General features: G+C 41.4%; 1 protein-coding gene across 2 annotated transcripts in view; it reads right to left on the reverse strand.

The window, feature by feature from the left end:
* Positions 1–19,007, reverse strand: part of LOC143416538 (uncharacterized) — a 32,895-nt gene extending 13,888 nt beyond the window's left edge. The window contains exons 1-3 of one of the 2 annotated variants that reach the window (XM_076881884.1): positions 18,733–19,007; positions 12,776–12,860; positions 12,007–12,459 (exon numbers count right to left, since the gene is read on the reverse strand). In XM_076881884.1, coding sequence (XP_076737999.1) covers positions 12,344–12,459; positions 12,776–12,860; positions 18,733–18,843 — 312 coding nt within the window. In that variant the 5' untranslated portion in view covers positions 18,844–19,007 and the 3' untranslated portion in view covers positions 12,007–12,343. Of the gene's footprint in view, positions 1–12,006; positions 12,460–12,775; positions 12,861–18,732 lie in introns of those variants that run through there. The other variant, XR_013096931.1, reaches the window with a different exon arrangement.
* Between the last annotated feature and the right edge of the window lie 406 nt (positions 19,008–19,413).

A 19,413-nucleotide genomic window follows, 5' to 3' on the forward strand; every position in this document is an offset into this window, starting at 1 on the left:
GTACATACCTTCTTTCTTAGTGTGAACTAAAATATGTTTGCTTGAGGATTAAAGGCTGAACACTTGCGCCCCCTAGTGGTCATTATGCAGTATAGTGCATCCTAAAGCTCACAATTCAATCTGCAAATACAGGTTCTACACTTGACACTATACTGATGGACAATGACTGATAATGTCTGTCGTCACACTTACAAAAGGTCCTCCAGAGCAGGTAAAGTGGTTCTCCGGGTTCTTGGTGCAGGTTGATGTTGTCCCACAGGAGCTGTACGTACACCTGCTTACTGTCCTGTGGCAGTGACGTCAGAGGCAGCTGCAAGAATAAACCATGACATTATAGCACAGCTTACATGGTGCTCGCTAATTACAGGACATCCTCTGTAAAGGAATGAGTTTGCTGTGTTGGGTCTAGATGACTGAAGCCTTCTTATACGTGGTGTGCACGTCACTGCCGGCTTCAGTCTATTACAGTCACAGCATTTCATCTTTTATGGATGGAATAGACTTTAGACTTTGTCATTTCAGATACAATGACACTAGTAACTTCCTGGGCACAACAGTCAATCAGGTCATTCTGGGATGTTGGCGAGATATACTGTGCATTTGATGGGGGATTATGTTTTTGAAGAAAAGCATCAAACTCCTTCAAAAGCTCCATGCACGCAAGAAAATCCCCTCTGTTTGGGCTGTCTTCACCTTCATCATGGCCACGAAAAGGGAGTCCCTGTCTCCCTAACACAGAGGTGACTGCAACAATTCGTCTGAGATACTCTCTTCTTTCGACTATCTCACTCACATTTGCAGTTGCTATCACCTGTGCAACGTTTCCCTGTTTGCTAGTTCCCTGGTAGCTTTTCCATGTAACAACACTGTCCTTATGTGTTTGAGCCATCTCATGCTTGCCAAAGATGACTAAAGCTTTCTTCCAGTTCTTGCAACCGCTACTGACCAAACTATCATGTTTGATGTTTTTGCCAAACACTCTACATGGGAAGCAGAAAGCTGCATTCTGGTTGACTGAATATTCTAACCAGTTGTGCTTTTCAAACCAGCTGTGGTTAAATGCTCGCTTCTGTGTACCAAAAGTATCATGTGGATAGCTCTTCAGCTTCACCTGTCTGGGCCCTGTGTCTTTGTCACCTAAATCAAACCCTGGAGTAGAATGAGTTGCTGCAGCTGCTTCATCATTTTCCCTCTCTTGGCCTGTTTGCTCTCCTCTCTCTGTAATAACTTGATCTTCCTCTGCCTCTCCATCCATTTGCTGCAGCTCCTCTGTCTCTCCTTGCTCTCTCTGACTTGAACTTGCCTGTTGACCTTTTTCTCCCTCAGCCTCCCCTTCTGCCTCACCCTTCAAGATACATTAAAACATACTGAATTGTAATGTAAATTGCTAATATCATGACTTCTGCTCACGCTCCACAGTAATTTGTTGCTCCCAAATATTTTGAAGTTACAAACATTATATTTTGAGCACGCATGTGACTAAAATGGTTGCAATTTAAACCCCTGAAAAAATTACTAAATTACTTGAATTGAAGTAAAATTAAAATAGAACCCTCAAAAATATGTGAGTCAGGCTAATTTGACTTATATATATATATATCTCTCTCTTTGCTCTCTCCACTTTCTAACCTTGACTCTCCTAAATAAAAGCTCAAGTTAAACAGGTCTTATATGTTGTACCGTGACTGAAATGTTTCATATTTCATATCCATATTGAGTCCCATAAAATTCTAATCAGACTGTTTGCATCACAAATGACTCCATCCTTTGACTCACCTCTCCAGCAGACGTCTCTCCCCTCTGCCTCTCTGTGCTCCTCTGCCCTGACTCCTACAGGTTAATGGGGATGGAGTGATTATTATTATTTCCACTGATGATGACCATACCTGAATGAGCTCAGCTCGATTTTTCAGAGCTAAAACGAGTGACAGAAATTAACATTATGCTAACAATTTAACTTAGTGCGCTAGCCAGGTTTTTATTTATCAAATTGTGGAGCACCTGGTTCATTATTTACATGGGACTCTCTGCTGTTAGCTGGAGCTAACTAATTGTTACTACCAGCCAGTGATGAAGACTTACTTTCTTGAAAAACTTGCGTATATCCACGATTTCTTGCTGTTTGCCGCATGTACGCTAGTGTGTCCGCAGGTGTATACGAGCGGAGTGTAAAGTAGCAGTGAAACGAGGACTGGATTTTCAGTCATGTGGATGTCCCCTGTGAACAACTGGAACGGATTGGATAACGAAGCACTGACGCTACCTTAACAGTGTAAAGTGAAAGGGACCAACCGAGTTATGATCATATTTATGTGAATAGCGACAGGTTTATATTATTATTTCTTTAAACTCATATTCCTGCATCTTTATATTGAATTTGTCTGCAAGTTCTGTAAAAAAAAATAAAAAAAAAAACCCAAACAGCAAATTATTTAGGGGGGCTTAAGAATATTTTAGGGAGGCTTCAGCACCCCTAAAATAGGCCTAACGATGCCACTGTCTCTAACATAATCTCTTGCCACCCCTAGTTTTGCATATGGCAGTGTTGTTTATTAAAATAAGATAGCAGTAACACTTTGAGCCAAACTACAGTTAACACAAAATATAAATTCTAAAAATGAATATATATTGCAGTTCATCCAAGCCCTCAGTCATGAGACCTGCTGTCATTGTTCGGATGTTGTCAGTCCATCCAGGGACGTTAGTAGCGGTGATCAGCCCTTGAAAAGCAGTCATCAATATAACAAATGTGTTGGTTAAATGAATGTATGGAATAATAAGAAGGAAAGTACATTTTAATTATTTATTTTAATTAATTTCCCCCAGGGATCAATAAAGTATTCTGATTCTGATTAATTCATTATTGAAGTTTACACAACATCAACAATGTTCAATCTGTGCAGGCACTGTTGGATGCTGGAGGCCCTTCAGAGGTTCCCAGCTCCTCTCTGTATAAGGGCAAGTCACTGATGGTCTTGGTCACTCAGGCCTGTGAATCCAGCTCCTGAAGAACACCATCGTGATTGTCTGGAGGAATATTTTGCAAAGTTTCTCTCTGTCATAGTAAAGGATCGCAGCCAGTCCGTCAGCCTGGTCGTAAATGAGATGCAACTGAAAGGATCTCAGGTGCAGGGCACACAGCTCTGCCCGAGCGGCTTGTTCACCGTCTCCATCCATTGTAGCTTCAAGTCTGTCAGAAACAAGAGCAAATCATAAGTCACAAACACGACAACTGCAGACGCGTCCAAAAAAAAAACCCCAAAACAAAACACTGTAGTACTTTTAAACGAGTAAAACTGAAACTTGGAGCAGCTAATGGATAAACCAAAATTAAGAACTGGTACATTTTATCTTTAAGTTACTTAGCTTTGTAAACTGAAGAAGATAATTATGTCCTGATCCTTCATTTCAAGTATCAACTGCAGTGAAACAGGTTGGATTATAAATCTAAACCAGAATGTGAAAGAAGAATGAATATAGAACCACAGACTACCCTCTCTCTGAGTACGCATCTTTATATTTTTGTCTTGTTGGCTTGCCTCTCACTGGTTCTTACATATTTTTCACTCAGACAAATTGGCTGGTTAGCCAGCGACTGACATGTGAGCATCAACTAAACGCACCTACACAGAAAAAAGGTTTTTGAATGAAACAAGTTGCTTTGGACCCATCGGATGTCATTGCCTCGCAGACACCTGTCCCTGAATGTTTAAAATATAAATAAATAAAATACTAATAAATAAAAATTAGCACCTGCCCCTTTTGCTCTATTTTCCACTGCTGTAATCAGACACCCCGGGTTTGTCTCAGGAGCTTTTTCTAGATCTTGGCAGCTCCCAGAGATGGTACAAGGTTTTACTATCCGCCCCTGATCAAAACGTTTTTTTCCTAATTCTGAAATTCCTAAGATTGACATTTAATCTAGACATGAGCACGAAGGACTGATGAAGGACTAATGTAAATGAAGCTCGGCGCACAAAGCGCAGGTTCAGGAACAGGTTCAGGGACAGAGAGATGTGTCCTCTTTTGTTGACTTTGTTGACAAGCTGATTGAAAACTTCAGCAAACGTTTTGATAGCTTCAGCTTTGGACAGCAGTTCATAAAGAACCCATTTCTCATCACTGATGTCAGAGGATTCTCAAAGGAAGTCACACAGCACTTCAAGAGGGCAAATGCTGGGCCTCTTCAAATGCAACTGGTTGGGCTCTAAGCAGATGTGGCCCTGAAAGCAGTTTGGAAGAACTGAACCTGCCACTTTCTGGCTCCAAATGGTCTGAGACAGCTTTCCCAAATTTGAGAAAAGTAGCCCTGTACATCTTGACCATGTTTGGCTCCACATACAGCTGTGAGGCAGCTTTCTCCACAATGAACATAATAAAAACTAAATATCGTTCCAGGCTCACCAACGAGCACCTACACATGTGTGTGAGAATGGCCCTGACACCATTCCAGCCCAGATTTAAAATCCTGGAAGGGCAAACTGAAGCTCAGTTCTCTCACTGAACAACAGAAAGTGGGGAAGTGGAATACAAGGGGGAAAGAAAGAAACTGCAAAATTGTTAAGATGTTTTGATGTTATCTGTTCAAAATGTATTGAGACGAGATGTAAAAGGTAAAGAAAAAGGGAAACTCAAGCTGCTGCTATTTTTTTCCTGAAATTAAGCACTTTGTTTTAAGATGCACAGTTTAGCCATTTTATTTTCTCTAATTCATTTTAAAATGCAGCCTTATATCTAATGTAGGCCTACTGTGTGTTTCAGTGTTAACAATAAATTTTGTTGAAATGAACTTGTATTTTCATTGATTTGACAGTCTATTGTTCATACGTTCAGATATTGATTAAAAACAAAATAGGCTGCTTCTCTATCACAATCATCACGCGAGTTAGACATTATGATGTCCCGGACCACTCAGAATTAGAGTTAAATTTACTCTATGGCCAGTGTTAACTTTTCAGTGTTAATTGTACTCAATTTAGTGTCGCACTGTGCCTCCGCGGCGCACTGTGCCTCCGCGCCTCCGCGGGGCACCGCGCCTCACCGCGCCTCCGCGAGGCACCGCGCCTCACCGCGCCTCCGCGAGGGCACCGCGCCTCCGAGGGGGCACCGCGCCTCCTAGGGGGCACGGTGCCTCCGCGCGTCCGAGGGGGCACCGCGCCTCCGAGGCTCCGCGGCGCACTGTGCCTCCGCGGCGCCGCGGCGCACTGTGCCTCCGAGGGGCACTGTGCCTCCAAGGGGCACTGCGCCTCCGAGGGACACTGCGCGTCCGCGCCTCCGAGGGGCACGGCGCGTCCGCGCCTCCGAGGGGCACGGCGCGTCCGCGCCTCCGCGGGGCACTTTGCCTCCGAGGGGGTACTGCGCCTCCGAGGGGGCACCGCGCCTCCGAGGCGCACTGTGCCTCCGCGGGGCACTGTGCCTCAGAGGGGCACTGCGCGTCCGCGCCTCCGAGGGGCACTTTGCCTCCGAGGGGGTACCGCGCCTCCGAGGCACACTGTGCCTCCGCGGCGCCGCGGAGCACTGTGCCTCCGCGGGACACTGTGCCTCAGAGGGGCACTGCGCGTCTGTGCCTCCGAGGGGCACTGCGCGTCCTCGCCTCCGAGGGGCACTGCGCGTCCGCGCCTCCGAGGGGCACGGCGCTTTAGCGCCTCCGCGGGGCACCGTGCCTCCGAGGGGGCACCGCGCCTCCGAGGGGCACTGTGCCTCCGAGGGGGCACCGCGCCTCCGAGGGGGCTCCGCGGGGCACCGTGCCTCCGAGGGGGCACCGCGGGGCACCGTGCCTCCGAGGGGGCACCGCGCCTCCGCGGGGGCACCGCGCCTCCGCGGGGAACCGCGCCTCCGAGGGGGCACCGCGCCTCCGAGGGGCACTGTTCCGCGGCGCGGCGCCGCGGCGCACTGTTCCGCGGGGCACTGTTCCGCACTGTTCAGAGCGCGGCGCGGCGCACTCACACTACCTTCAAGTGTTTGTATTTGAAATCAAAAGTCTGTAAATCTTACCTTATAAGCGTTTGCCTGAGCCGGTGTAAGAAGTGAAGTGTTTCTGTGTGTGCCTGTGCGTTTTATACCTGCCAGGGCGGAGTGAAGGCAGGGCCTTCAGGCGCGCAAGTTCACGTTCTCCGCTATCGCATGGAGGCAGGGCCCTTCCTCTTCTCGACTCCAATTTGGCTCAGGAAATACCAAGTCCAAGTCCTATAATCCAACTGATAGATGAAACACTTCATCGTTGTTCAACTTATCCTAAATCACTTAAGAAAATAAGGAAGCAACGGAAAGAAGCTCTCAATTAAATGCATATAGAATAAAAAAAATAATTATCGGCAACAACTTGTTACTTTGTTATCATTTTATAAACATGTATGATTAATCATTTTACATTTCCGTGTTTTTAATTATCATTTTTCGTAAATCCCATTTTTGGTCTCTCTCTCTCTCTCTCTCTCTCTCTCTCTCTCTCTCTCTCGCTCTCTCTCTCTCTCTCTCTCTCTCTCTCTCAATTTTCCTGCTATTGAGTGAACAACATACTCAGAGCCCTGCTGCCACTTCATTAGTGTGACCAAGTGGTCGCCGGGGTTATAAAAGAAATGGTAATAAAATGACAACGCCACCAAGGGGAATTTCACCCCCAGGAAATTCCTTTTTAAGAAAAATCGATTAAATGAATAAGAGAGGCCGCACAGATTCAAGGATGCACACCGACGCAGGTTGGCTCCAATATCAATAATTTTGTTTATAGTGAAAATAGATGAAATATTAGAAAACAAAATGTAGCGTCGTTGTTGACAGTGTCCGGAAGTTAAAAACAATCATGGAACTTGGACTTACCAGCAGCCGTGGACCCAAAAGAAAAATCACACAAGAAAATCACTACAGCCCACCCAGTGCTGTACAAAGGAAAGTGTGAAAACGATCCACCACCTGAGGTCCCAGGGACACTGGCACGTCCTCTGTTCACTGAAATAAACCAGAGCAATACGTTAAAAGAGTAAAAGGACTCTGAGCGTCAGGCTCGCTACATATCATAAAAACTAAACCTTCAATCTTTAATAAAAGAAATCACACACGCACACCAAACTGGAAGGCTTACACCCTCAAACAGAAACGGCCGCGCTACAACAGGGCCGCAAAACTACATTAATACAAATTTCGGTACTCGGAGGTTAAGCGAGAGCCTACCTATAGCTGTCATAGGGTCTACTCGCTTGCTGATCAATCCGTCGCGGTCCGCCAGCATTTACTGCAGCTTTGCGCCAAACGCATGGGAGGAATAATCCAGGAGAACACCGGCTTAACTTTATACGGACTGACGCCACCCTGCAATCAATATGCATGTGGGTTCCCAATTAACCGAGTTGCGCAGCCAAGAGAGCGAGCGCAGGAGAGAGCGAGGGCGGTAAAGCAAGCGAGAGAGAGAGAGAGAAAGAGAGAGAGAGAGGGGGGGGGGAGGCGCGAGTAGCCCACCCGGCTACATCAGTGCTGAGTTGGATCTTTTTTTGGCTTTAGAACTGTTTTAATTCTCCATGGCACAGATTCAACAAGCTGTTGAAAACATTAATGAGACACTTTGCTCCACATTGACATGACAGCATCACACAGTTGCTGCAGATTTGTTAGCTGTGCACCCACAATATGAATCTCCTGTATCACCACATCCCAAAGGTGCTCTACTGGATTGAGACTGACTCTGGTGACTGTGGAGGCCATTGGGGTACAAACTCACTGTCATGTTGAAGAAACCACTTTGAGACGATCTGAGCTCATTAACATGGCACATCAGCGTGAAGGTTTAACGTGCTGTGCATTCAGAGATGCTCTTCTGCATACCTTGAATGTAAAAAGTGGTTAGTGGTTAAAAAAAGGTGATTTAAGTGAGTTTAGGGCGTCGTCGTTGGTTCCAGGTGGCAGGTTTTGTTTTTCAGCAGCTGTTCATACAGGATAGACTGAAAGAGAGGGGAAATAGCAAAAAGAGAACATATTCAACAAGCCGTGGTTCTCTGCGTGAAAATGCTTTGTTGCTACACAAATGCTGATTCAAGCTAATAAGAAGGCAACAGCAACTAAACTAATCAGCCATTACAGCCTAGGTTTGCACAAGAGCATCTCTTAAATCACAGTACATCAAACCTGGAGGCAGCAGCATAAGAACACACCAGGCGCCACTCCTGTCAGCCCAAAAAAACTGAGGCTACAGTTCACCCAGGCTGACCAAAATGGGAGAAAAATGCACAAATACTGCCTGTTTGAATGAGTCTCAGTTTCTGCTGCAACGTTCAGATGGTAGAGTCTGCAGTAAACAGCTTGAAAGCATGAATCCGTCCTGCCTTGTTCAGGCTGCTGGTGTAACGCGTTGGGGGATAAGTTCTTGCCACACTTTGGACACCTTAGTACCAAATAAGCACAATTTAAACACCACAGCTCACCCGAGTATTCTTGCTGACCATCTCCATCCTACGGTGTATTCATCTCCTGATGACAGCTTCCAGCAGGATAACACAACATGCTACAAACTCAAATCATCTCAAACTGGTTTCTGAACATGACATTGAGTTGTGTTTTTGTGAGTGTGTGTTCATCAACGTCTCTTCATCCAGGGTTAGCATCAGATTCAGCCAGTGGATGATTACGACTGGTGACCTTGAGATGCCAACACAAAATTAATAAATACATAAAAAAAATAGAATATAATGTTTTTCCTGGTGTGTAAATCCAAATGGAGCATCTTCAGTTGCTTATGTTTATAGGACCACCTTGTGTCTTCCTTTTATATTTTATTTTCCCTTGCTGTAAGAGCTCGGTAACACCGTAATTTCTCTTCAATTGGATAATAAAGGCTCTATTCTATTCTATCAACTTCAAAATGTGTATCTTGAAAGGTTTTTAAGAAAAAAAATTAGGACAACATAACAAAAAAAACATCACTTTTTATTGTCTTGATTCATGCTCAGTCATCCAGGTAAGGAAATCCCTAAAAATTATTCTGTTCATCTGGACGTGGCGTTTTCAGTCGAAGAAATTCTACTAAGTGACTTCTTCAGTCTCAGCTGACTGCAGGTTTCCTTGACCCTGTAAACAGTACATTTGCATAATGACTTAAACTAGCACCACTGACAAACAGCGGGCTATGAGGTCAGTTTTATGATCGTTAATTTTTATATTAATGCTTTGAGTAAATGTGGTTATCCCAGCTGGATATTTGTCAAAGCTGGGAAGGCACCTAAAGAAAGCTCCAGGTGATCCAGGAGAGAAGGACAACTGCTGCCTTATCCTGTACGTGTCAGGAGTATCGGAACAGCTGAGACATATTTTTTCTAAACAACGCGTCTCTGTGGCTTTTAAACCCCAAACACTATGTCAAAGATTGGCAGGTCCCCAACCCAAGCAGAGTAATATAGTGTACACTGTTAAGCGCCAGGAGGATTGCCATGATTTATACATCGGGGAAACCAAAACACCTCTGGCGAAGCGGATGGCACAACACAGGAGAGCTACCTGGTCAGGCCAGGACTCTGCAGTCTATTCACACCTACAGGCCAGTGGACACTCTTTCAATGATGAGGATGTAACATCCTGGACAGGGAGGAACGCTGGTTTGAGCGCAGAGTCAAGGAGGCCATTTACGTGAAAAGGGAAAGACCATCTCTGAATCGAGGAGGAGGCCTAAGGGCACATCTATGTCTCATATGCAAAATTAAATGTCCACAAACTGACTAACCTACGGCTGTTAAAATGTTTTAATTATATTTTGTTAATCATAAAGCGCCACGTGAGTAACCTTTCCTTTCCTGCCAGATTAAGAGCACACATTGTTGTGGGATCTGGTTCCACTGGAGGTGCATCAGTGAAACATCCACTGAGTGTCTGGGGTTTGAGTTTTATAATTTTTTACTTCAATTTTTACTACAAGAATTTCTTAGCTTCTACATCATGTCATCATCCAGGAATGGGGGGTAACACACCAATAAAGAGGACCAGCTCTTTCCTGGACAGTCTCATCGACTGCATAGAAATGGTGGGTGAGAGGAGGATGTTAGCCAAACTGATATCTATTATGGACAACAGCTTGGCTAACAGGTTGTCTATTATGAGCCTGCAGAGGCCCTGAGCAGCTCTGTTAGCAGCACTGTTACACGGCGGAGGGCTAAAGTGCAGCAGCTAAACATACAATACAGACATGTAATCAGGGCTGTGCAGAGATGTCCGAAGGGGAGGGTGCTTAGAGTTCAAAAGGGGCACATAGGCTGAATAACGACAACCCACATTAATCAAGAATCTAATATAAAATCATATCATACTATATCACTGTCAACGGAACAATGCGAAGCAAATGTAGCAAATGTTTTACCTGATGGTTACAATGATGCTGCTGCTGCTCCTGCTGCTGATTGTGCTGCAGGGCAGGGCTGTGCTGATCGGAGAAAGTAGACATTCAAAAGTCCATAGGAGACACTGTATCTGATTAAACAAGTGTTATGAGATAATAATTATAAAATGACAGCACTTGGAATCATGAGGCAAGAGATTAATAAAACTGTGGGGAATAAACTCGGCTCTGTCTGTGACTCACTCTTCTTCCTTCATCTCCTCATCTCATCTATCACTCTCCACTTTCTGTCCATCTGAGAACAAGGCACAATCTGCTGTTGCATTAAACTATGATTTAATTATCCACACTTAATAACTCTTGAACCTAATCCATAAAAAAGTAATGATAGAAATATTTTTATTGAACTAAAACATTGCAACTTTATTTATTATTGTTTTTATACTTGAGTGATAATTTAAAAAGAAAATCTGTACACATAAAGCACATATAGTGACATTTTATACCTTTTCCAGAATACTGTATATACCATAGCCACAAGATGACATCATTGTGCTGATCCAGTCCTTGTCCTTCCCTGTCTGTCTGTCTAGCAAGATAGACAGACAGACAGACAGATAGATAGATAGATAGATATCATTAAACAACTTTAAAAGATTTCCATTATATATAAAATAATGTATTTATGATGATTCAGTTTGTCTTTCAATTCAGTGCAAAGGAGAAAGTTTGTTAAATGTTTAAATTTTACAGATACAATATTTTTGCTGCTGTAAAATCAGCATTTTGTCATATTTGAAATATAATTCTAATATAGCTGTTCTTTATGTATTTTCTTTAAAACCCAGTGTGTGTGTGTGTGTGTGTGTGTGTACTACAGCAGTGTAAAGTAGCATAAAAGGAGCAGGTGTTAGTTTTTATTTATTGATTCATTTGTAATTTTTACAGCTTGGGAAAACTGTAAAAACTGCATATTTAGTTATTGTTATAAATCTCCCTGTAACACCATTTTTGCGTTTTTATTTTCTCTGAAAATATAGAGAACATTACATAACAAAAATGTACTTTTCATAATAATAATATCATTAACTTTAAAAGATTTCCATTTGATGCTTTAAATTTAATATAATAAAAAATATATATTTTATATGTAAAATAATCTTAAAATATTATTGTACAAAAATGGCAGCAATTTAATTTGTTTAATAGTTTTAGCTGATCGTCTGTGACACCAGGAAGACCGTACACCTGCATCTCTACCAACTTGCATTGCAGTTTCTGGGCTCTCCAGCCTCTTTGTTCCACATTTCCTCTAATGCAGGAGAAATTATCTCCAAGAAAAGAAACTCGACCATCACACAGTGGAACAAATTCTCTTCTCAAACAAAAACCAAACGGATAACCTTAAATGCATCACGTTTTTACTTTACAAGTTCATAAGCATTCTCCCTTTTCAGTTCTACCTCCTGGTCAAACATATGTATAAGAAAATTGGCCCAGTATCATATTATTTATACACACAGCGGTCTTTCTGTCCAGTGATTAATTGCATGAGTTCATGGAGGCAGGACCTCACAGCAGAAGCGTACTCCATAATGTGTTGTACATTATTATATGTATATTATATGTATTTTTCATGTATTGTATTTACCAACATCAAGAAGTCACAAGTAAAGAAAGACCACACCATGGCGCATAAGCAACGTTTATTGACCAAATTTATCTACTAAACAAATAGACGTAACATTTTTTTCACCTCCCAAAAAGCAAAGCAACGGCAGCTCAATATCAGAGAGAATTGTGAACTCGTCACAATGAAGCAGTTCATTTTGTAGATTCAAGCTGCTCTTCATACTTTTGGCCATCAGGCGTCACCAGAGGACTGTGTTGAAAGTCCCACAGAGGCTCTGCAAACACAGGTCACTGATGGTCTTGGTCACGCAGGCCTGTGAATCCAGTTCCTGAAGAACTCCGTCACCATCCTCTGCACGAATATCGCAGCAAGCTTCTCTCTGTCACCGTAAAGTATCACAGCCAGTCCGTCGGTCTGGTGGTAGATGAGATGGAAACGAAACCAGGAACACACAGGCAGGACAAAGAGCGGAGTGGCATCTTCACCGTGTCCGTCCATTGCAGCTTCAAGTCTGTTAGAGGGAAGAACAAACCATAAGTCACAGTCAGCGATAGCTGCAGACACGTCAAAGAAAACACTGTAGTACCTTTTAAACAAGTAAACCTGAAGGAAACTTGGAGCAGCTAACAGGCAAAAGTCAAACAAAATTAGGAACAGGGCTGTGCAGAGAGGTTTAAAGGGGCGGGTGCTCAAAGTTAAAAAGGGGCACATTGAACCAGGCTGAATAACAACAACACACATTCATCAAGAATCTAATATCATCGCATCATACTATATCACTGTTGTGAGGTGGCGACAAGGCAAAGCATACGTAGCTGATGTTTTACCTGATGGGTACAATGTTGCTGTTGAGGGGTTTCTGCTGCTCCTGCTGCTGATAGTGCTGGAGGGCAGGGCTGTGTTGATCTGAGACTGTAGACATTTAAAAAGTCCATAGGAGAGATGGTAGCTGATTAAACAAGTGTCATGAGATAATAATAAAATGCAAAGATTGGCAACAAAAAACTGTGAGAAATAATTTAGGCTCTGCCTGTGAATCACTCTTTGCTTCTCTTCTTCCTTCCATCCCATCATTTCATATATCACTCTCCACTTGCTGTCTATCTGACAACAAGGCACAACTTGCTATTGCAATAAACTATAATCTAATTATCCACACCTAACAACTCTTGCACTTAATCTAAAATAAAATGATGACAGAAAAATGTTATAGCCCTGCCTTTAGTAGCCTCACACAGCTCCTGCTGTTTCCTCCTCATGTCCTTACCAGCCATGTCTGGACAATGTTATATCATGAGTAATATTGTTTTTAAAAAATCCATATACATAAAACACACATGCACACACACACACAGGGACATTTTAGACCTTCAGAATACTGTATATACACTATGGGCATCACGGTGCTGATCCAGAATCCTTACATTATTATTCATTACTAGAGCTACAATAATAAAGCAATGAGGAGGGGGGAGTAATAAATATGAAATAATGTATTTATGATGATTCCATTTGTTTCACTATCCACTCTGTGCAGGGGCGAAGCTTATTACATTTTTAAACTGTAGAGATACAATAATTTTACTGCTGTAAAATCCAAATTTTGTCTTATTTAAAATATAAATCTAATATAATCTGCTTCTTAATGTGTGTTCTTTAACTCAACTCTCAGTTCCCACTAACTCTTGCCAGTCACTACACCTCTTGTTCATTACACCAGCTGAGACAAACCTTGGTGGCGCTTATAAAGACGGAAACAGAAGAAATAAGAAAAGGATCATTATCTTAAACATTATTAATAAAGGCAAGCGACTTTAGTCGTCTGTGACTGTGACTGAATAACTTTTCGACTTCTGAATCTCAAACGTCAACAGGTATGGAGTAAGCAAGGCTTTTCAGCTTTTTAGAAGTTAATTAATCTTGGCACATTATACAATTTCAAGTTCACAAGTATGAAGAGACAGAGCCAGAGGAGAACGTTTGTCCGTGTCCTAGTCCCAGTCTAATGATCAAGTCTCTCTGCTGAACTATCAACACTGAAATAACTTCCAAGAAAACATCTTCAACAGCGAACACAGATTCAGTGCAACAAATAAACATTAAAGGGAAAAAATAAAAATGGCAGAAGTTCGCCATTTTTGTAGGAACAATGAACTAAAGTCGCTTACCTTTATTAACAAAGCTTAATAAGATATTGATCCTTTTCTTATTTCGTCTGTTTCAGCCTTTATAAGCGCCACCGAGGTTTGTCTCAGCAGGTGATATATGCAAAAAGGGCACAGTGGCTGGAGGAGAACGCCTGAAAGTGAAGGAGGGGAGGAGCTGCAAGCTCTTAAATGGTGCACTTACGGTATCTCCTCCCCTTTTTTCGCAGGAAGTGGCTTCCACATTTCTCCCCCCCCCATTTTTTTCGACTGGGACAGATAGGAAGGAGATATCCTCCGTAGTCAGGTGGCCTACTTAAATACCTGATTCAAGTACAAAGGAGCACAAACGTGTTTATATCACAGTCGTAGACTTAATATCCCCCCACTGTGGAAGCTGAAATGTCGCAGCTGCACAAGGGTCATTGAGGAAAAGTGAATTAGAAATATATTAGAAAAAATGGAAACAGAAAATAAATGGTGTAGGGATAAAACAGCTATAACCACACGCGCATATAATTTCGTATGTGTCTGTTACATGTGTCCGTATTGTACAGTCTGGCTGATGATCAAAGACATGGAATAGACCTCCGTCCTACACCATGGCTGTAACAGTGCTGCTAACAGAGCTGGTCCTCTTTATCAGTCTGTTCTTTTTCCCCATTCCTGGATGATGACATGAAGCTGTGAGACAGTTTTCCTGTTCTCAGACACATATTTATATAGACGATCGTCTTTCCTTGACAGAATACATTTGCATAGGTTGGTGTTTATTTATTTTTTGTATTACTTATGATTATAATTTATTATTAAATTATTTTGAAATGTTTTATGGGTTTTGGCCTACCAAGAAATCAACAGTAATAATTAGGAGAATATTAGCATATTCAGACATTATGTCTATTGTGAAAATTCTTGCAGTAAAAATTTATAACCACACACACGCTCCTCCTTCGCGCAGCTCCTCCTACACGCGCTCCTCCTACACACGCTCCTCCTACACACGCTCCTCCTACACACGCTCCTCCTACACACGCTCCTCCTACACACGCTCCTCCTACACACACACACACACACACACACACACACACACACACACACACACACAAAAGTAATTCATCAGGCCTTTTACCACCACTTGATTAAATCCATGGCTGCAACATAAAAATTCTAATTTATTGATTAAGATAGACCTTCTAAGTTGCAAACTGTATTTTTTTGGGTTGTGTTGAATTAATAATGTTGGTAATTACATTTAATTTTATATGTAATTTGAAATTAAATCCCAATGTTAGTGGGTTCAAAATAAAATTCAAGTTGTAATTACTTAAAGAAATTTAATACATAACTTATTTTTTTCCACTGTAACTTCTGATTTCAAATTCCCTCCCCTACTGACTTAACTAGCCCGGGCAAATTCACACATGTTGCGTTGCATGGTGCAAGCTTTTGTAAAAAAACATTTCAAGGTAAGTAACATTTCATTTACAAATAACAGTTCTACCAAAGCAAAGCATTTGTGCTAGTCACCTGTAGTGGATTTGTGTATGATGTGATGCTCATACAGATAAAGAAATACTTTGCACTACCACATGTAGCTAATGCTAGCCATTCTAAACTTTAGCACAGCAGAGGATAAGACTTATAAAGTTTCATTTGACAAAAGTCTTCAGCTAGAGAGTGCAACTGTGGCTAGGAAAAGCATGATTAAAGTTTTGCTACACAGTGCAATCTAATTTTGATCATAGGCTGATTTTGTTTTTCTTTTTACCAAAATTAGAAGCCTTTAAACTGTGAATAGTTCTTTCAGAGGGATAACCTAGAGGCTTCTTTTTTCCATCTGGCTCACCTATTTTATATCTTTATAAAACTTGCATGACCCATACGTAATATTACATTGATTTTGGTTAGTATTGTGATACAGCTTAAAGTAAGTATTGTTCTTGATCTTAAGAGCTGTAGCTATCTTTGTTTTGTTTTGTTTTTTTAAATCAGACTGTGTGAAATATTGTTAATGTCATTCCAATAGCATTATTCTGGCATGGGCTATGTGAATCTACTTAACATTAAGACTTTATGTAAGCAGTTAGTATAGTGTGATAATCTAGGGTCATTAGTGCTTTGTTAAGTTGGGACACATTTTTTACAAAATGGGCTGGGAGTGAACAATGTGCAAATTCAAAACCTCTGCAAAAACAGGGTTGCTAAAGCATTAGAGATTACACCACGGTTATGGTGGCGAAGTCTCCCTTGTCTTCACCAAGATTGTTTTTGTTCCCTCAAAACTTGGGGTAGCCTTAGATCACATCTATCCTCTTTAAATAATGTATTAGAGCATTCATTAATGCAGTATAGCTAATAGTCTGCAAGGTTTAATTCTTCTCTTTCTGTGGTCTACAGATAAAGGAGGAGTTCAAGAGAATAACCACTGTAAGCCTTGAATAGCTACACTTGACCATTGCACCCCAAAACTGATGGATGTCATTTTATCAAGGGGAGGAGCTAAGGGAGTGAGAATCAGGCAGATCAAGGACATGCTTCTTGAGGTAGGACAACTATTTAGACTTTGGGTAGCTTTGAAATGCACTTTGTTGGCAGTCACCCATGTATTTTATACTCACTTTATTTTTTCTTAAATAGCACAATACAATTGAAACACGCAGAGAAGTAGCCATCTGCTGCCTTATCACTTTCCTTGGAGAGAAGGAAGAGGACCTTTTCATGGAGTTCGGTTTAAGTAATTCAGCATTGTGTGTGTGTGTGTGTGTGTGTGTGTGTGTTCCATTGATCATCTGAATTCATTAAGTTTCAGTAAGTATAAAAGTCTAATCTATAATTCACTAACCTATTAATTCCTTAACTTAAGGTTGGCCTTAAGTTAACACCGAAGAACTTAAGGCCAACCTTGAAAGGCAGGTGATGAAAACTGCCATCATCAGTGACTGGTACACCCCTGGATCTAACCATAAGACTGCAACCATTGTGGTTGAGGAAACAAAAATCATGGAGGGCCAGAATTTCCCAAGGCGCTGTGTTTTGCTCATGGGCATAATATATGCTCTCAATCTGAGCTAATGCAAGGATCTGAAATATACTTTTGAAGTTGTTCAGAAGCTGTTCCTTGACCTTGATGGAACCATCATTATGTTAAAGATGTTGACTCTGTTTCAAAAATTGTTAACCGTTTTGAATCCTGTATGTGTAACATTGATCTTAAAGGTGTTTGCTGCATTGTGTCATAGAAAGATGCAAGATCTTGTAAAGTTTGGTAGGCATTGAAAGTTAACATTTACTGAACACTTGCATGGAAGTATTACTGCAACAAAATGTTTTCTAAGTTTTTTTAACCAATTGAACACATTTGTTTCTGTGGTGTTAAATACATAAAGGCATATACTATAACTTGGCTGAGATGGTATAAATCTAAATTTCTGGTTTATTTTCACATTTTAAATACAAAGTGTTGAAATGCCTACAGTTAAAAAATAAAGTTTTTTGATAAAAAAAAATGTTGAATGAATTCCTTTCTTAAAAGCTATTACAATAAAAAATAAGAGAAAGCTAAAATGATGTTAATAATGATGAAAATCAGCAACTTAATATTTTAAATAATGAACTTTAAAAAATTGTTTTTGTAATTGCTGTAATTAATTACATAACACTTAAAAATCATTTTAAATAATGTGGAAAAAGTAATTGGAGGAAGATAATTTTTATGAGTAAACAACTTAAAAATATGTTTTTAAGCTACCAAATATTACATAAATGGTAATTAAAATCACCTTTGATTATGGAGGAAAAGTTAATTCCCCTAACTCAATATAGTTTGTTGGTTCAATCTAATTTCAACATAAGTTATCGTAACTCAAAAAGAGTAATGGAAACTGTTGCGTTAATTTTTTTGTTGAACTTGCACACACACAGCTCCCTCCGCCACACAGCTCCCTCCGCCACACAGCTCCCTCCGCCACACAGCTCCCTCCGCCACACACACACACGGAAATCTTTTAAAGTTATTTCATAATATTCATATTATGAAAAGTACTTGTGTTATGTAATGTTTTCTATATTTTCAGAGAAATTAAAATGCAAAAATGGTGTTACAGGGAGATTTATAACAATAACTAAATATGCAGTTTTTAGTTTTCCCAAGCTGTAAAAATTACAAATGAATCAAATAAAAATTAGCACCTGCTCCTTTTATGTAAGGTTTCAAAGACACAGCCAGCCACACACACGGTTTTAAAGAAACAGCTATATCAACTAACTGAGCCGAGGGTGGCTGCTGATCAGCTAACTGAGCTGAGGGTATGGAAATGAAAACTGCACCAGTCCGTACTACAGGAGAGAATGGAAGTGTGGTTGGGTGATGATGGCGAGGGTTGCATTTCTTTTTCAAGGATGGATCAAACGATTTAGCGATAAGCCTTGGTAAAAAAATGCTGCTGTCGTTGAGAGTACCAAGTGGCGAGGGCCTCCAGGAGAACAATTGAATCCTCTTTCCCTGGGCCACCCATGCCAAACAGTTCAAAACTTAACCTCGCTCTTAGAGCTGTTATTATTTGTTTGAGTCCATTTATTTTTAGAAAACTGACAGTGGAGGCAGTGGACGACAAAAAATTATCAAAAAAAAATACTACCTCCAGCTGCCTCTTGTAGGGGCTCGCGGCGTGGACTACCCTCCAACAGTAATCCCAAAGGAGCGCGAGATTCTCTCCCTCAAAGGCGAAGCGTGAGTCCGCTGGATCCATTACTGGTCGCGTCGTTCTGTCAGGGCTCTGTGTGTGGGCAGGCAGAGAGGAGGATCCAAGCGCAGGACTGGAACACAGAATTGTAAATCAAAACCTCAGCTTTATTGCTGACATGAAAACCAAACGTGAAGTGCCGTGAATACAGAAACCAAAAAACACACAGGCATAATCTGACGGTACGACACGACACTGAGCACAGGAAAACACAGGGCTAATATACACAGGGTGGGAATCAGGGAATGGGGAACAGGAGGGAGACACAGCTGGGAGAGATCGGGGTTAACGAGACGGGGGGAACCAAGCTGCACACACTAACATAAGACAAAGACTTTCACAATAAAACAGGAAACATGAATTACTAAACAAGCACGCAGACTTGACACTGAGAGACAGACAGACAGAGAACGACACATGGAACCTGAACTAAACTAAACGTGAGATATAACCGAGAACAAATCCTTAAGCACGGATAAACAGAAACAAGAAACTAATAATAATCATCATCACTACGAGAATAAGAAAACAATCCATGAAGCAGAATTAAACCGAAATATAATAAACTCAAAATAC

The sequence above is a fragment of the Maylandia zebra genome, linkage group LG3 (genome assembly GCF_041146795.1).
Source record: "Maylandia zebra isolate NMK-2024a linkage group LG3, Mzebra_GT3a, whole genome shotgun sequence".
In the NCBI taxonomy this organism is placed as follows: Eukaryota; Metazoa; Chordata; class Actinopteri; order Cichliformes; family Cichlidae; genus Maylandia; species Maylandia zebra.